This window comes from Calypte anna, chromosome 4B, assembly GCF_003957555.1.
Source record: "Calypte anna isolate BGI_N300 chromosome 4B, bCalAnn1_v1.p, whole genome shotgun sequence".
In the NCBI taxonomy this organism is placed as follows: Eukaryota; Metazoa; Chordata; class Aves; order Apodiformes; family Trochilidae; genus Calypte; species Calypte anna.
This window is the reverse complement of record NC_044249.1, coordinates 21,902,008-21,919,903: the sequence shown is the minus strand read 5'-3', so window position 1 is coordinate 21,919,903 and position 17,896 is coordinate 21,902,008. Positions and strand designations below refer to the sequence as shown.

Here is a 17,896-nt window from a genome sequence, read left to right as displayed (position 1 = left end):
CCACCCGCCGAGCCTGCTCTCCCCAGGCCGCGTTCTCCACCGGCAAATGGTGACCCGGCTTGACGGAGCGTGCTTCTCCATGGTTACCCGGAGAAGGAAAGGCTCCTCACCGGGGCCGCTCTATCCGCCGGTACCATAGAGGGCATCCGGAAGTGGTTGCTTAGCAACGCGCCCGTCTCCCGCGGAAGCTTCTGGGCGGGCGCGGTGCATTGTGGGGCGGGGCCTATCCGAGCCGGGAGCCGCAGCCGCCATCAGTGCCGCCGGGATGATGGTGAGTGCCATCCGCCGCCATCCCCGCCGCCACCGCCACCCGCTGCCCTCCGGAGCCTCCCCGGGGTTCCGCTGCCCTCCAGGGACCGTGTCGGACGGGGTTGTGGTGGGGATGGCGGAGGCCGCGCTGCCGCTACCCGCGGCGTGAGTCCGGGCCCCGCTTCCCGCCGGGACCCTCAGGGCCTGGGGCTCGGCGTGGAGGGGTTGGGTGGGAGCGGGAGCTGTGGGAGCTGCAGCCATGAACCTCGGGAGGTTCATGGAAGCCCCCTGAGCCGCTTCCCCCCCAGCCCCAGCGCTCCCCATTGCTGCGGCCCGGGGCGGTGTTTGCTTCTCCTTTGGTTTTCTGGGGTTTCTTTTCCCTTTCTTGTGATGGGTGGGGAAGAACTCGGTACCTTTTCTTCCATAGGGTCTTTGTGGGACTGACTGGGCGGCTGGGCTGTGATTAATGTGGCCAGCTCAGCCCCAGCCCTGTCCTTCTGTAGTGAAACACTCCCAAATGTTCATTTTGCTTTCTGCCCGCGGGCGGGTGTTTCAAATTGGGCTCCTTGAGGCGTGTTTGCCGGGTGTAGGCAGTCAGTTCCTGTGTCTCTACCCTTGTCTTTCCTCTCTGGGAGCATCCTGCAGCACTTGGCACCCTTTGGGGCAGCTGAGGCTCTGATTTGGGGTGTGCTGGGGAAGGGGTGGTTGTGCTGAACACCTTGCTGGCACTGTAATTAAAACCATCCCTGGTCTAGGTCATAAAATCCTGGAACAGTTTGGGCTGGGAGGGAACCTAAAGCTCACCCAGTCCATCCCAGACATCTTCTGGGGTAGATTGCTCAGAGCCCCATCCAACCTGATCCAGTGTTCCCAGGGATGGGCCATCTCCCACCTCTCTGGGCCAAGGTTTCACCAAGGTTTCACCACCCTCAAGGTGAAACATTTCTTCCTAAGATCTCTGAATTTCCCTTTTTTAGTTTAAAACCATCACCCCTCATCCTACACTACAGCCCCTGATAAAAGGTGTGTTCTCTTATTAATTCTCCTTTAACTGTTGGAAAGCTCTCCCCATTGTTCCCTTCTCATCTCCAGCTGAACACTCCCAACTCTCCCCCTGCCTCCAGAGCTGCTCCAGCCCTCCCAGCACCTCCATGGCCTCCTCTCTCCACCAGCTCCATGTCCTTCTGGTGCTGGGGACCCCAGAAGTGGATCCAGGGGGGAGCAGAGGGGGACAACCCCCTCCCTTGGCCCTGCTGCTGACACTGCTGGGATGCAGCCCAGGACAGGGGTGGTTTCTGGGCTGCCAGCAGACACTGCTGCCTCAGGTCCAGCTCCTCAGCCACCAGAACCCCCAGATCCTTCCCAGGGCTGCTCTCAAGCCCTTCACTCTCAGCTTATGTTGATAGCAGGGGTTTTCCCAACCCATTTCCAGGAATCTTCCACTTGTTGCTCTCCATGAGGAGCCCAGGGGCATCCTGCTTGTCCCTCTGGATGGCATCAGCCCCAGCACTTCCTTGCTCTGAGTGCAGCCTCAGGACCTCTTTAAAACACTTGGTGTGGAAAAAACCCCACAGTTGGAGTTGGGTGTGTGGTTCCTGAGGCTGCTGGGGGAATTCCAGTTGGACTGGGACCAGGGGGAGGTGTGGAGCAGAGGAACTTGGTAGCCAAGTTAGGTAGCCAAGAAGGCCAATGGCATCCTGGGCTGGCTCAGGAACAGCGTGGCCAGCAGGTCCAGGGAAGGGATTCTGCCCCTGTGCTCAGCTCTGGTGAGGCCACAGCTTGAGTCCTGTGTCCAGTTCTGGGCCCCTCAGCCCCTCAGGAAGGAGCTTGAGGTGCTGGAGCAGGTCCAGAGAAGAGCAAGGAGGCTGTGAAGGGATCCAGCAGAATTGCTGTGAGGAAGGGCTGAGGGAGCTGGGGGTGTTGAGGCTGGAGAAGAGGAGGCTCAGGGGAGACCTCATCACTCTCTGCAACTCCCTGAAAGGAGGTTGGAGCCAGGGGGGGGTTGGGCTCTTTTCCCAGGCAACTCTCAGCAAGACAAGAGGGCAGGGTCTCAAGTTGTGCCAGGGGAGGTTTAGGTTGGAGATGAGAAAGAATTTCTTTCTGGAGAGGGTGATCAGGCATTGGAATGGGCTGCCCAGGGAAGTAGTGGATTCTCCGTGTCTGGAGATCTTTCCAAAGAGCCTGGATGTGGCACTGAGTGCCATGGGCTGGGAACTGCAGTGGGAGTGGATCAAGGGTTGGACTTGATGATCTCTGAGGTCCCTTCCAACCCAGCCCATTCTAGGATTCTATGAACTGCAGGTTTTTATCCCCAATCTTTTGGTGTGGTGGCAACTGGGGTGAGGAACTTTCTCCGGGTTGCCTGTAGGGGTCGGAGTAGCAGCTCTGCTGTGTCTTCTCTTCCAGCCCACACCCGTCATCCTCCTGAAGGAGGGGACAGACACCTCGCAGGGGATCCCTCAGCTCGTCAGCAACATCAATGCCTGCCAGGTGATTGCTGAGGCTGTTCGAACCACCCTGGGGCCTCGGGGCATGGACAAGCTCATTGTGGATGATCAGGGTAAGGGCTGTGGCTTCTCCCAGCAGCTGGAAAAATCCCTCAGAAAAATCCCTCAGAAATAAACTTCCAGCTGCTCTGGCCTCTGCTGTGGAACTGGTTGGTAGAGCTGCCTGAGGAGCTCCTTGTTTGCGGCCTGCTCACTTGCATTACAGCAGCCAGGGGGAGGTTGGGTAGATCCAGGGTTGCTGGGACCAGATCTGAGAAATCCCATGGCAGAAAGAAATGGTGTCTGCAGCCTGCTTCTCAGCTTGCCCTCACCAGCTCTGTCTGAATTGTTAAATGAAGCTGATAACATGTGTGGAGTTACTCAGCAGTTGTGGCTGTGTGAGATCAGTGGATGTTACTGCAATAAATTTAAAAAAAAATAGGATTTTCCTCTTTCCCCTCCTTCCTTTCCCTTCTTTCCCCTCTTCCCTGCCCCCTCTTCCCTGCCCCCTCTTCCCTGCCCCCTCTTCTTTCCCCTCTCCTTCTGCTACACAGCTGTGTGTCTGGCTGCAGAGCTGTACTCAGAAACTGTGGTGGTCACATTTCAAATCATACAGGAGACCAAACCACTCATTTAGCTAAAACCTGCCTTTTCAGCCTGACCAGGGCTTTATTCACACCAGCTGAGCCTTGACTTCTCTTTGCACCTCACTCCTAGGCAAAGCCACCATCTCCAATGATGGTGCCACCATCCTGAAGCTCCTGGATGTTGTCCACCCTGCTGCCAAGACACTGGTGGACATTGCCAAATCACAGGATGCAGAGGTAAGAGGCTCCACTGGGTCCCCTCAGAACCTGAGGCTTTTCCCAGCAGTGGTTGTGAGGATTTGGTGTTGATGTGTGTGGGAATATTGGGAACTGCTCACCACGTGCTGGTGTTTATCCCTGTTCCTTGACACCTTCTCTTTTGTGGTAACTTCCAAATCTTTTGCAGCCAGATCTGGAACTTGAGAGGTTCAGAGTTCCCATGCCATGACCACAGGTGACAGGGAAATGAGAGCTGACCCTCAAAGGGGATGCAGCTTGAGCCCAGCCCTTTTTAATCACTAAAAATAAAAATCCAGCTGCAAATCTGCCAAGGAGAGAAAACAGAAAACCTTGGGCTGTGTTTTCCTCTGTGTAGTTTTGAAGCTGCTCTCACAGTTTGGGTGACCCAGAGCCTCTCCTCTCTGCTGGAGTGAGAGGACAAGGGGGAAATGCTTTAAAACTTGAAGAGATTTTAGCTTGGACATTAGGAAGAAATTCTTCTCTGTGGCAACTGATTTCCCAAGGAAGTTGTGGCAGTGTTGAAGGTTGGGTGGGACTTGGAGCAACCTGGGCTGGTGGGAGGTGTCCCTGCCCACTGGATGGAGCTGTGACCATCATTTTGTGACCCATTCTGTGACTCCTTCCCTGCAGGTTGGGGATGGCACCACCTCTGTGACTCTGCTGGCTGCTGAGTTCCTCAAACAAGTGAAGCCCTACGTGGAGGAAGGTCTCCATCCTCAGATCATCATCAGGGCCTTCCGCACAGCAACCCAGCTGGTGAGGCAGCCTGGGCAGGGCTGGGCTCCTCCAGGGTCTCTGGGGAGAGGAAATCTCTGCCAGAAATGACAAATAACACATTTCAGGCACAAGTCAGTGATGAATGGGTGTTGGGGGAGGCAGAACTGAGCTCATGATGCCTTACAGCAAACATCAGCTGCCTTGCCTGGTGTCAGCTGCTGTCACCAGCTAATCCTTCTTGAGAGCTATTGGTTTTACTCCAAGGAAGAATAAAAAGGTGGGAAAATTCCTTTTTCCCATTCTTGTGATCACTGCTACTCCTTGGTAAAGCTGCTGCTCCTTGGTAAACCTTTCATGTCCCCTAAGCCTGTCCCTTCTCTGGAGCTGAACTCCTTCAGCAGCCTTTTGGTTCCCCAAATCTCTGCTGAACCCAGTGGGGCAGCTCTGAGCCCCTTCTCTTATAAATCCATGTTAGTGTCACTTAGAGTTATTGTCCTGACAGGGGTGAAATATCTCAAATGCCTGAAAATTTTGTGATGCTGAAGTGGAGAATAAAAATTAACATAAAATACAAAGAGCAAACTTGGAAATCTGATCAGCTCCTGAGCATGAATCATTAATCCAGCTGTTGGCTTGTGTTTTGGCAGGCTGTAAACAAGATCAAAGATATTGCTGTTACAGTCAAGAAGGAAGATAAAGAGTAAGTTTCCCTTCCTGCTGACCTGGTTGTGTAAACAGGGTTATTCTTCAGCTTTCAGAGGTTCCTGCTCCTCCAGGGGAGATGCTGAGCTCTTGCTTGGGCTGCAGTGAAGTATTTAGGCCAGTGTCTTCCATGGAGGAACCAGGGACCAAAATAAGTGGCCTGATTTCTTTTTTTTTCCAGTGGTGGTGGAGACTTTGCTACCATCAGTGGGTGTTTTAAATGCTCAGGGCTTCTCTGAGCTCTCAGATCACTCTTTAGCTGTTGGATACATGAAGTTAGCTTGCTAATAAGTGACCAGTACCATGTGTTTTTCTTGATATCTTCCTTGCAGTGAGCAGAGGAGCCTGCTGGAGAAGTGTGCAGCCACAGCCCTGAGCTCTAAACTCATCTCCCAGAGCAAGGAGTTTTTCTCCAAGATGGTGGTGGATGCTGTCATGATGTTGGATGACTTGTTACAGCTCAAGATGATTGGAATAAAGAAGGTGCAAGGAGGAGCTCTGGAAGTAAGTTCTGTGGGAGTCTGTCCTGAAAGGAGAGGAGCCCAGTGATCAGAGCTCCTCTGATGGGCTGACTTGAGGAGAAATTTGGGGATGAACAAAGCAAAACAAAGCATTTGCTGTGAGGGAAAAGTTTACTGAATAGGGCTGGATTTCTTTTCTGTAGGTAGGGAATCTTCTTTTGGAGCCAAATCCACTCTTCTCTCACTGACCCCTGCAGCAGAAATGGGTACTGGGGCAAATTCCATTTGTGTCTTCAAATATCTGTGGGACAACTGATGTGTCCAGGCTCTGTCCTGCCTCTGTCCTGTGTAGTTTTGGCCCCTTGCTTGGGATCCTTCTGAAAAGTAAAACCTTCCCCAGTCTCTGTGAATTATTATTCCCTGGCTGTTGCTGTCTGTGAACACCCATTTTCATTGAGAAGAGAACTAATGACACCATTTTCCTGCCCAGACAGCTAATTGGGTGGATTAAGAACATCTCAAGCATCTGGTTTTGTGGTGTCTGGGCTTACTGGAATTCAGAGGCTTGCAGAAATTGCTCTCCTGGGGAGGATGGTGTCTCCCATCCTGGACAAAGCATCTCTCCCTGCTCCCTGTTGTTCCCTAATCTGCTCCCAAGACTCCTTGGAGACTTGGAGGAGGAGAAGGGTCAAATAATTTTCCATGCTGCATTTCAGGGTTGGTTTTTGTGAGGGATCTGGGTCAGCTGCAGCTGAGGAAGTCTCTGCTTGTTCTGGGTCAGGTGGGACAGGGAACCTGGGCAGAGCCAGGTCTGAAGTGTAGGGTTAGGTACACTCAGGGTAGGAGACTGAGGTGCTGATTTCTCTTCCCAGCCCCCAAATCCAGAAGTTCAGTTCAGGGGGGCAGTGTTGGGGTGGGCAGTGCTGCTGCAGAACAATCCTCCAGGTGGTGATGGGGCTTGGAAAAACAGAGCAGGGAAAACAAACAAACAAAACAGACCTCGAGTGTGGGGCTGTGGATGAGGAGTATCCATCTTCAAAGGGGAGGGTTGGGAGAGACATCAGAGAGAGAACAGATTGCTCTCTCCCTTGATCTTCTGGTTGTGTGCAGCATCTTGAGCTGGGGTGTGTTGAGGAGTAAAGAGGAAGCTGCTTTTGTGAAGAGAGAGAGAAGAAAGAAAAATATTTGCTGCTGCTTTGCTTTCCAAGTGGGTTAATCAGAGCAGGCAGCTGGTGGGGAGCACTTGGTAAAGGAGGATTCCAAGCAGAGAGTCTCCTCCAGGAATTCTTAACCCCACTGAGAAGGGAGTCAGATCCTAACACATCATCCCTGTCCCCAAGGACTCCCAGCTGGTGGCTGGAGTTGCCTTCAAGAAGACTTTTTCCTACGCGGGGTTTGAGATGCAGCCCAAGAAGTATCAGGCTCCCAAAATTGCCTTGCTGAACGTGGAGCTGGAGCTCAAAGCTGAGAAGGACAACGCTGAGGTCAGAGTCAACACAGTGGAGGTAAGAGCTGGAAATTTCTCCTGCTTCCTCCTGCCCCCCTGAGGTGCTTGGCTGGCTGCATGGGAGCCAGGGGGATCAGTGGGGTTGCCTTCTGCTCACCCTGGAAATAGCTGGGGGGAGGTTATGCTGCCTCACCTGGGAGAGTTGGACTTGGAGCAGGTTTGGGGCACGTTTCTGCTCAGCCCCTGTGCTCTGAGAAGTTGGCAGCTGCCTGGTGACTTCTTAAAGCTTAAATGAAGTAAATTCTGAGTAAACTCTTGGGTAATGAAGAAGGTAGCTGGTTGGGCAGTTGTTCTCCTTCCACCTTGTCATGTGAAACGTGGTCATTCTCTGACATCCTGGAAGGCACCACCCTGTTGGGGGCATTGGGTTCCTGTGTGATTGTGGTGCCTAAAGTTCTCAGCTCTGATTTTTGGGGTCTTGGCTCCAGCACTCTCAGGAACTGATTGATTCAAGTTCCCCTCTCTGCTGGGGTGAACGTGGTGCTCTTGATGGCAGTGCTGGGTTGCTTATCCCTGTTTCCTCCCTCCTAGGATTACCAGGCCATTGTGGATGCTGAGTGGAACATCTTGTATGACAAACTAGACAAAATCCACAAGTCAGGAGCCAAAGTTGTCCTCTCCAAGCTTCCCATTGGGGACGTGGCTACTCAGTACTTTGCAGACAGAGACATGTTCTGTGCTGGCCGTGTCCCAGAGGAGGATCTCAAGAGAACAATGATGGTGAGCTGCTTGCTTTCAGGAGAAACACTTCTGATGTGTTTCCTTCAGAAAAACACACTTTTGTTTTCTTCAAAAGAAACACTTGTGATCTGTTTTCAGCCACACCAAGCTGGTCATTCCCAAAAAGGGCAGCACGTGGTGACTGAACTCCCTCTTCCTTACAAAGATAAAAATCAAAATCCCATCAGGTTTTTTACCCATGTGGTGATTACCTAAAGCTGCCATATAGTGTCTTGACTGAACATTTGCACACTAGCTGCATCTGCACTGCTTTTTTATTCCCCATTTTGCATGGGGAGAGGTTTCTTTTCCCTTGTTCTTGCCTCTTCCACCCTGAGTGGTTTTCTCTGAAGCTTTTGTGCAGCTGCTGGAGCCTCTGAGTCAGCACTTGGGAGAAGCAGAATCTTGTTTTGCTCTCAAGGATGATTTCAGATGCTGGTAGCTTGCATGGCATGGGAGGAAAGTAGAAGGGTTTTTTTCTTGAATCTGTTTTTTTGCAGCTCTAAAAGGCCTGGTTGCCTCTGAAAAGTGGGGACCTGCTGGGGAAATTTGTCTTTTTATTTGTCAGCATTGGAAATTCCACTTCCCTTTCCATGCAGGCCTGTGGTGGCTCCATCCAGACCAGTGTCAATGCCCTGTCAGATGATGTTCTGGGACGATGTGAACTCTTTGAGGAGACTCAGATTGGAGGAGAGAGGTAAATACCCCACTCTGGAACCCCTCTGCTCCTCTGTGAGCAGCTCTTGGTTTGAGTTCTGAGCATTGGTGGGGCTGAGAATCTCTGGGTGTGAAAACACAGTGGCATTGTTGCTGCTTTAATGGGGCTGAGGAGGGAGAGGGGGCAGGAGTAAGTTTTCATCTAAAGCTTTACCTCTTTTATATGCTTTGAAAAATACAAATTGGTTCCTCAGTGCCATGGTGGTGGCATTTCATTCACACCTCAACAGCAACACCTCTTGGGGTTGGTTGTGGCTTTTGTCTCATAACCCCCCTGCCACTTCCCTGTCGTGCAGATGAAGCTGGGTGCCATCTAAAGGGTTCTAGAGAAGGAATCATAGAATCAAAGAGTGGTTTGGGTTGGAAGAGACCTTCAAGATCATCCATTGCCACCCCCCTGCCATGGTCAGGGACACCTCCCCCAGCCCAGGGTGCTCCAAGCCCCATCCAACCTTCGACACTGCCAGGGATGGGGCAGCCACAGCTTCTGGGGGCAACCTGTTCTAAATTAAATAATTTCTTCCTCTTGGGGGCTGCCTGCTAACATCTGCCACATAAAAAGCAGAGCTCTGGTCTAGCACAATGGCCTGGCAAGAGGAGGAGAGTAGATTTTCCTGGGTTGGCTTCAATTTCACTCAGATATTTCCAGGCTCTGCTGCATCGGGAGTGCTGCCCAGGGTGAAATGCCTCCAGACTTGTAAAGAGCTGCTGTGTTTTCTGTGCTGTCACCTTCAGCAGCACAACTGCTTCTCCCTCACCTTAACCCTTCTCACCTTGTGCCCCTGACAGGTACAACTTCTTCACAGGCTGCCCCAAGGCCAAAACCTGCACCATAATCCTGCGGGGGGGTGCTGAGCAGTTCATGGAGGAGACAGAGCGGTCCCTGCACGATGCCATCATGATTGTCAGGAGAGCAATCAAGGTCAGGGCCAGCAGAGAGACCCTCCCTGCTGGATTGTCATCACTGAGGTTGTTGAGCAGCCCCTGGCATGGCTGTAACTCCTTCTAGAAACCTTTTCACATCCCAGCCTTTGGCTGAGGGCTCTGGGGAGTGGCCTGAAGCTCTCTGGGGTAGAGTGGGGCGTGGAGCCAGGCAGCAGCTGATGGATGAACTCGAGTGCTGTTCCCTGGCCAAAGCAGCATTGTTTCTGCAGTGTTGCCAACTATTTTTGGGGCATGCTTGGCTTTTGCCTTCTCTCCAGCAAGGCTGTGAGTTGTGCTTGCTGGGTTTGGTGTGCTGTGTCAGCATCTCCATCCTGAAGGGAACGAACTCAGTCTGGGTGCAGCAGGGAGATCTCCACAAGGTTTCAATAGCAGGATTGTGCCATGCTAAAGCCACTTGTTCCTTCTCTTGGTGACCAACCTGGGGGGTTAACTGTCCCCTGGCTGTGAAGTAAGCTGAGGGATGTGTGGATGTGGAGCTGCTGGTGCTGTGTGATAGCTGCTGCCTTACCGTGGGTGTTCCTGGGCTCTGTGTGATAATGTGTGAACGTGAGGTTTGCAGCTGAAAAGGTTGAGTACCCTGAGGGGATGGGAAGAGGCAAGTCAAGATTTTTTAGGACTGTTTTGCTTTTAGAACATTTTGCTCTCCCTGCTGAAACAAATAAAGAGGGGGGGAAAGAAGCAGAACTTGGCTGCCAAGTGCTGCTGCAAATGAATTTGGAATGCTTCACAGCAGCAAGGGAAACCTGCCCAGCCTGCTGTCCCTTGCAGAATGATGGAATGTTAGAGGTTGGAAGGGGCCTCTAGAGATCAGAGAGTCCAACTCTACCAGAGCAGGATCCAGGAACACATCCAGGTGGGGTTGGAAAGGCTCCAGAGGAGGAGACCCCAGAACCTCTCTGGGCAGCCTGGGCCAGGGCTCTGTCACCGGAAAGAAGTTTCTCCTTGTGTTGAGGTGGAACTTCCTATGCTCTCCTCTCACTGGTAGAGTGTCCCCAAACCACCCTTTTTATTTCATGCACTGCTGGGAAAGAGCTGCTGCTGGAGGTTCTTGGCCTGTTTCTGGAGCCCCCAGGGCTGTAGGTTCTGCAGGTTCTCCTGGGGCCCTGTTGTGTCTGCATCACGCTGAGCTGCGGCACTTGCAGGAAACGAGTTCCCAGGGAGGACAGGGAGAATTTCTCTTTCAGAACGACTCAGTTGTTGCTGGTGGGGGTGCCATAGAGATGGAGCTTTCCAAATACCTCCGGGACTACTCCAGGACCATTCCAGGCAAGCAGCAGCTGCTGATAGGAGCTTATGCTAAAGCCCTCGAGATCATTCCCCGACAGCTCTGCGACAACGCCGGCTTCGATGCCACCAACATCCTCAACAAGCTCCGAGCCAAGCACGCCCAGGTAGGTGCCCACCTTTGAGGGAGAACCAGTGGTGTGTGCTTTTTTAATTTCTTTTTTATTATTATTTATTTCTCAAGCCTGATGGTTTCAGTGTAAATCAGCCCAGGTCCACGTTGGGCTCGTGTTCTCTTTGGTGAAACGCCGTGGTTTGTTGTCAGATCAGGTGTGGGCTTGGTGCAGGTTTCTATAAAAGGAACTGCTCTGTTTTTCCCCTTTGATCACAGCTGTCAGGTGACTTGGAGATCTGGGAGGTTTGATTTGCATTTTTAAAAAATGCATCTTTTGTCAGGAGGGAGGCTTTAATGTAAGACATTAATTAGTGTATGGAAGTTGGCAGAGCTGCCTGTTTTCTGGAGGAGCTTCAGATCACTTCAGATCTCGTGGAGGGCTTGTGTGCACACACAGTCCTGGTCCAGGCAGCTGGAACTTGCCCCTTGGCTGCTGCTTTGGGGGGGGTCACTCCTCCCCAAGTTTCATCTTGCTGATAATTTTGAGGTCAAGGAGAAAATTCTGCCCCAAAATGGGTGGCTGTGCCTTGAGCTGCAAAAGCTGGGGCTGTGGGTGGACAAATGAGACAGCAGTGGAGTGGAAGTCAGCCCTGTATAGCTCCTACAGCCTTTTCCCCCTCAAATCTTCTTCCTTTGTACAGAGAGGTTCATCCCCTGCCTCTCCTAGAGCATTTCCATGCATCCAGTTCCCAAAGTCACAGAATCCCAGACTGGTTTGGGTTGGAAGGGACCTTCAAGATCATCCAGTTCCATGGGCAGGGACACCTCCCACCAGCCCAGGATGGTCCAACCTCCAACACTGCCAGGGATGGGGCAGCCACAGCTTCTGGGGGCAACCTGGGGCTCAGCAGCCTCACCCCAAACAATTTCTCCCCAAGATCTCATCTCAATCTCCCCTCTTGCAGCTTAAAATGCTTCCCCCTTGTCCAGACTCCCTCCCCAGCTTTCCTGGAGCCCCTTCAGGCCCTGCAGAGTGCTCTGAGATCTCCTTGGAGCCTTCTCCAGGCAGAAGACCCCCAACTCTCTCATCCTGGCTCCAGAGCTGCTCCAGCCTTTGGATCATCTCTGTGTCCTCTGGCCTCGCTCCAACATCTCCACCTCCTCCTTGTCTTGGTGACCCCACCACTGCAGGGAGAAGAATCTCAAATCCTTTCCAGCCCAATAACACAACCCTCTTCCCTCTTCTCTGCCTCCCCCAGGGAGGGATGTGGTATGGTGTGGATGTCAACAAGGAGGACATCACTGACAACTTCGAGGCCTGCGTCTGGGAACCGGCGATCGTCCGCATCAACGCCCTGACGGCCGCCTCCGAGGCCGCCTGCCTCATCGTCTCCGTGGATGAAACCATCAAGAACCCCCGTTCCACCATGGAGGCTGCACCTGGGGGAAGGGGAAGAGGACGAGGAAGACCCCACAACCACTGAGCCCCCTCTCCTGGTGGCTGGGGATGGGGCTGAGGAAGACCCCACAACCACCGAGCCCCGCCGCGGGCTGAGCTGGGGGTGAGCGCTCTGCTCCGAACCTGCCACGTGTGAAACAGAAATTGATTTCTCAATTAAGGAGCCCGTGCCCAGATGGTCGTCTCCAGGGCTTGCAGGCCACCACTGGCCACCTTTAATTAGAGTCAAATCTTGGCCTCGGCAACCACAGCCTGCTGCCAGCTGCCCTGCCCCAACATGTCCTACGCAGCACTGATCCCCTCGGGCTCACCTTGTCCAGTGGTGTGGAGCAGAGGCCTCAGTGAGCATGGGCTTTATTCCTATTTATACTGTTTGTTTTTTGGTTTTCTTTTTTTTTCTTTTTTTTTTTTTTTTTGGTCATTCTGCTGGGGGTTTTCAGCCCAGGCCCAAACACAATAAAGAGCTGACAGTGTTTCAGTGGCACACTGGGGTGTTTTCTGTTCTCTGCTGCTTCTGCAGAGGGAGAGCTGCTTGTTCAAAGGTTAACTTCTGGCATGGTTTGGGGTTTTTTGCTGTGTTTCAAAGCAGGTGCTCTGCTGGGAATCATAGACCCAGACTGGTTTGGGGTGGTGGGACTTTAAAGGATCATCCAGGGACACCTCCCACCAGCCCAGGGTGCTCCAAGCCCCATCCAACCTTCAACACTGCCAGGGATGGGGCAGTGACAGCTTCTGGGGGCACCCTGGGGCTCAGCACCCTCATTGTAAAAAATTTAATCCTTAAATGTTATCTCTATCTCTTGCAGCCTGAAACCCTTCCCTCTCATCCCATCCCTTCAGCCTCTTTGTTCCAGAGTCCCTCCCCAGGTTTTCTGGAGCCCCTTCAGGCATTGGGGGGTGCTCTGAGGTCTCACTGGAGCCTTCTCCAGGCTGAACAAACTTTCAGCCTTTATCTTGGCCCTTGATCATCTTCATGACCTGGGAAGCAGGACCCCAGTTCCCTTTGTTTTCCAGGCAGCACCTCGGTGCCTTTTCTCTCTCAGCTCTCCCAGGTTTGGTGACATTTCTGCTCCATTAATGACCCATTCACCTCTTGCTTTGTCTTCATGGAAGGTGCTTCAGGGCAGCAGCTGGGTCTGACACCTTCAGTCCTGGCAGGGAGCTGTGATTTGTGGGGCTGGAATGGCTTCAGGGATGGATCCTGGAGCATCTCCAGCAGGAAAAATGATGGACAGGTTTGGTGTAGCCCTCAGGAGAGTGAAAACCCCACCTCAATCTCCAGGAGTCTTTATTTTAACACGGAATCATAAAATAGCTCTTTACACACTTCTTGTTTGTTTGTTTTTCATGTAATTCTTTTAAATACACATGGTTTACACTCCGCAAAGTTTCAAAGCAACAACATCAAAGTGCATCTACAGGTGAGTAGTACCAACCAAAGTGCTAAAACATGGGTCTCCCCCAGCCACCAGAACCCCCCAGAGCCTCTTCAGAACCCCCCCATCTCACTTGATCCCCAGTTTTACCTCCCACCCTCCCCCCTTCCCCCATCCTCTGGCAGGTTGAGCATCGAGGCCCTGCTTTAGCATCCTAGGGCTGTGGGGTGGGGCAAAAAAAAAGAAAAATGGGATGTTTGGTTCTCCAGACACTGGCACATTGCTGCAAAAGACTAAAATAGACCTAAATTTAGAGTTAAAAAAATAACTTAGAGGAGGAGGAGGCGAAGTCACTGCCTTTGGAGGGGGGGGAGGTCACTGGACAGGGCCCCTTGGCTCAGCTGCCACCAGAGCACACACTGCCAAGGAGTGCTTTAGGGAAACAATTGGAATTCCTGTATATATATATATATATTTATAATGCTTTTCTTTTTTTTTTTTTTTCCTTTCTGTCCCTGTGCAGCCTCTGATTATCTCTAAGCAAGTGTGCAGGACTGCACTTGCTACCCAAAACCAACCCTTGCTTCCCAGATACCATCCCTGCCTTCCCCAAAACCATCGCTTCCTTCCTAAAACCCATCTCTTGCTTCCCAAAACCATTCCTTGCTTTTAAAAACCCTTCCCTTGCTTCCCAGAAACCATTCCTGGCTTCCCAAAAGAATCCCTGCCTTCCCAAAACCATCTCTTGTTTTCCAAAGACCATCCCTGCCTTCCCAAAACCATCCTTCCAGTTCCCAAAAACCATCCCTTGCTTCCCAAACCCCATCCCTGCCTTCCCCAAACCATCCCTTGCTTCCCCAAAGCCATCCCTGCCTTCTGAAAATGTCTTTGCTTTCCAAATCCATCTTTTCTTCCCCCAAATCCATCCTTTTCTTCCCCCAAATCCATCCTTTTCTTCCCCCAAACCCATCTCTAGCTTCCCCAAACCCACCCCACCTTCCATCACCATTGCACCTGCTTGTCCCTGGCCCCAGCCCACCTCATCCCCCCACTTCCACGGGGCTCAAGCCTGAGGCTGGCTTCAGAAAAATCCCATTTTTCCCTGCTTTTGGGTGGGTTTCCCTCCCTCCCTCCTTTCCTTGAAGGATGTGCAGGTGGGACCATCCTCCTGCTGTGGGGATTCTTTTCCCTCCCACCCATGGGGAAGGTCACACATCAACCTTGTAACAACACCCCCTGACCAAACAACAAACCATCTCTGGTTGCTAAAAATCTCCCTGTTTTGGTTTTTTAATTATTATTATTATTTTGGAGGGGTTATTTTAAAGCATTTTATCATTTGGCACCGAGTCCCATCAGGTTTTGTTCCACCCCAACCTGCAGGTTCCTGGGGTTCCAAGAGGAAAATGTTGCTCAACCACTCCAAGAGCCTTCAGCAATGTTTCTCCTGGGTTTTTTTTCTTCAATTTAATCCAAATTTGGAGCCTTTGGGAGGATCCAAACAAGGTGGCCAGGATCTGGCTGTGGGTGGCAGCTGGGATCCTATCCCACAGCCAGAGATGGGGCTTTTTAAATTCTTTTTTTTGCCTTTGCTTGATAAAGAAGATTTCAGAACCTCCTTGGAGGAGCCAACCTGGGAGTTCCCCCCTTTCCTGGAGACCTCCTGTGCCCTGGACCTCCCCAAACTGGGAACACAAGGATGGAAGCAGGAGGATGAGGAGGTCCTGGAGCAGCCCTGGCTCCTGGGCGATGGATGGTGAGCAAAATCCAACGTTTGAGACAGAAAAAACCATGGAATTGGGATTCATTTCCCCCTCGAGGTGGCTTTGCTGGTGGTGTTCCTCTGGAGCACCCTGACAGGCACCCACATTCCAAAGAGGAATGTTGTGAGTCGTGGCCATGGGGAAAATTTGGGGAAAAATTGGGCTTAATCCCTCCTAAAGTTGTCCCATGGGAAGCAGCACCAGCCAGCCAGCCCCTGGCCACCACCAGAACCTTGAGGGAATGCTGCTCCCCCCACTCAGGACACTCTTTTCCTGGCTTTTTGCTGGGGATTGTCATCGCAGAGCCCCTCTGGGGCTTCTCTAGGGTCTACTCTGGGGTTGAGCTCACACTACAGCTGTCCCATCCCAGCACGGGGTGACCTCAAGGCTTTCCCAAAGGATTTGGTATTTCTCTTCACCAATCCCAGAGGAAATGGGATTGAATCCCCACAGCTGATGTGGTGAACCCTGGGGCAGTGGCACCCCAAGGGTGGGTGATGGGAGAGCCAAAGGGGCCACGTCCTGGTGGGAAAGCATCAGGGAAGCCATCAGTGTGACATTTCCAAGGAAGAAACCCAGAGCTGTTAATGAGCTGGTTGCCATTAATAACCTGGTGGCAATTAGAAGCCACCAGGAGGGACACGAAGGGCTCATTACCCTGTGCCAGTCACCTTCATCCCCAGCCCAGGAGGAGGAGGAAGGGACCCATCCAAGCTCAGGCATCACACAAAATGGGGTGGCAAAAAACCCCCACCCCACTTCCCACCTTCCAATCCTTGAACCTGCTCGAGGTCTCGTGTCCTGCTGGGATTTTTATCAAACCATGACTTTGCTAAGCCAGAAGTTGGGCTTTTTGGGAGTGCCCCAAGAGGAGGGGGACGTTTTGGTCACCAGATTGGGGTGGGGTTGTCCTGCTGTGACTTACCAAACCCCCCAGTGCCACCAGTGCCACCAGCAGACACGGCCACCCTCCACACCAGCAGCTCCTCTGGCCTCACTGGGGAGCACACAAGGTTCCTTCAGGGGTCTTCAGCATCTCCCCCTGCTTTCCATCACCCCATCCTCATGGATTGGAGGATCCAGGCTGGGGGTGAGCAGGCAGCAAACCCGGAGCAGCCACCTTCAGTCTTCAGCCACAGCCCTCCACCACGATAGTCTTTTAAGCATAGAGTCTATGAACATGCTGAGTATAGAATTTTCCTTTAAAATATCTTTTTAAATCTCCTTTGTAGAAATAAATACTTACTTTGCTTTATTTTTATTTTTTTAAGGGAATTTCCAAGTCTCTGCTCTGTTCCAAACCCTGACGTCACCACTGGGACCAGGCTGGTGAGATGGTCCTGGACTGGTTTAGCTTCACTGGGTGTTGGTTTGGGTTTTTTTTTTTGCTGGTTGGGGCATCCTTTGTTCCTCATGCCCTCTGGACTACTCATGTCCCAACCTCCCTGGGATGGAGAGGAACCCACAGTGCCAGGGAGCTCATCCAGTGCTGCCCAGGGTGGTTTCTCACAGGCTTTTTTTTTTGGGGGGGGGTGCTCCCACATTTTGTGCATACAGGGACCAGCCTTGTCCTGGAAAGCTGCAGTCAGGAGGGAATGGAGATGTTTCCAACAGGGGTTTATGGCCCAAAAAAACCCCAACTACCCTGTTCTGGAGGAGACAGCATAGATGGGACAGGGGGGTGGGTGAAATGAAATGTTCTCCTCAGGTTCCTTCTGGGGTTGGAGACCCAGGAGCTGCCTCCAGCTTCAGCCATTGAGAAGAATTGATTTTATTTTCTGTGGATGTCCCCGTGGGCTGCTGGCATGCTGACAATGTCCCCATCTGAGGTCTGCAGCTCTCCTGACCCGGATGAGGAAGGTGGTACCAGGATGGGGGGATGCTCCACGGGGAGCCCATCACCCTGGGAGGGCTGCAGGAAGAGGAGGTGCCCTGGCAAGGGTCCTCTCCTCCCAGCCACGCTGGCCAGCAGGCACCAAAACCTCCAACAGTGGTGTCAAGAAGAGGAAAAACCTTCACAATCTGCTTTCCCCAGCTCAGCATGCTGGGTGCCAGCAGCCCTGGGTGGCAGGGGGCTGTGTCCCCTGTGCTGGCAGTGCTGTGATGGGTGTCCCCAGGGTGCCTTCTCCCCAGGGTGATGCCTTGACCCTGCTGGGTGCCTTCCAAAAGCCTTTTCCTTTGGAAAGAAGGAGGTTACTTGTGTGGGAGAGGGTTGATGATGTCCTTGCAGGCAGGAGACAGCCAGAAGCAAAAAGCAGAATTAAAAAAAAATAAATAAATCCAGCTGTGGCCAGAGAGAAATGATCTAGCAGGGCAGTTGGGTTGGTGCTTTCACCAGGAGCTTTGGATTTCAGGACCTTTTGGCCAGGGTTTCTTCTTCAGGCTGCTTGGGAAGGTGATGGGATGGCAAACAGGGGTGTCCCATGCCAGTCCTTCTCTCCAGAGGGGACAACTCTCCCTGGAGGAAGCCTGAGCAGGTTGTGGATGTTGGTGGGAACAGGAGCATGAGCTGTGTTGTTTCCTGCTGGAGGAGGAGGATTTTGGAGATGGTTTATTGCCTTGTTGGGAAGGTTTGGGTGGAGAGAAGGTGAGGCTGGAAACCTCTGGAAGAGCAACAACCTCTCAAGG

At 52.4% G+C, this 17,896-nt stretch overlaps 1 protein-coding gene and 1 long non-coding RNA gene across 2 annotated transcripts; both read left to right on the top strand.

The window, feature by feature from the left end:
* Positions 1 to 168: 168 nt before the first annotated feature.
* On the top strand, positions 169 to 12,602 carry CCT7 (chaperonin containing TCP1 subunit 7). The gene is made up of 12 exons (XM_030450413.1): positions 169 to 271; positions 2,656 to 2,809; positions 3,453 to 3,559; positions 4,193 to 4,318; positions 4,927 to 4,979; positions 5,314 to 5,485; positions 6,783 to 6,947; positions 7,481 to 7,669; positions 8,269 to 8,366; positions 9,176 to 9,308; positions 10,516 to 10,722; positions 11,930 to 12,602. Exons 1-12 carry the CDS (start codon positions 266 to 268, stop codon positions 12,152 to 12,154), a joined length of 1,635 nt encoding a protein of 544 aa, XP_030306273.1. The 5' UTR covers positions 169 to 265; the 3' UTR covers positions 12,155 to 12,602.
* A 2,547-nt stretch (positions 12,603 to 15,149) lies between these two features.
* LOC115598348 lies at positions 15,150 to 17,280 on the top strand. The gene is made up of 3 exons (XR_003987590.1): positions 15,150 to 15,261; positions 16,540 to 16,597; positions 16,977 to 17,280. It is a non-coding gene; the product is annotated as an uncharacterized LOC115598348 (long non-coding RNA).
* Positions 17,281 to 17,896: the final 616 nt, after the last annotated feature.

What these genes read in the sequence shown, in the direction of transcription:
- CCT7 (XM_030450413.1), top strand. An exon ending in TCAGAGTCAACACAGTGGAG is followed by an intron (nt 6,948 to 7,480) that starts GTAAGAGCTGGA and finishes CCTCCCTCCTAG; the next exon opens with GATTACCAGGCCATTGTGGA. An exon ending in ATCTCAAGAGAACAATGATG is followed by an intron (nt 7,670 to 8,268) that starts GTGAGCTGCTTG and finishes CTTTCCATGCAG; the next exon opens with GCCTGTGGTGGCTCCATCCA.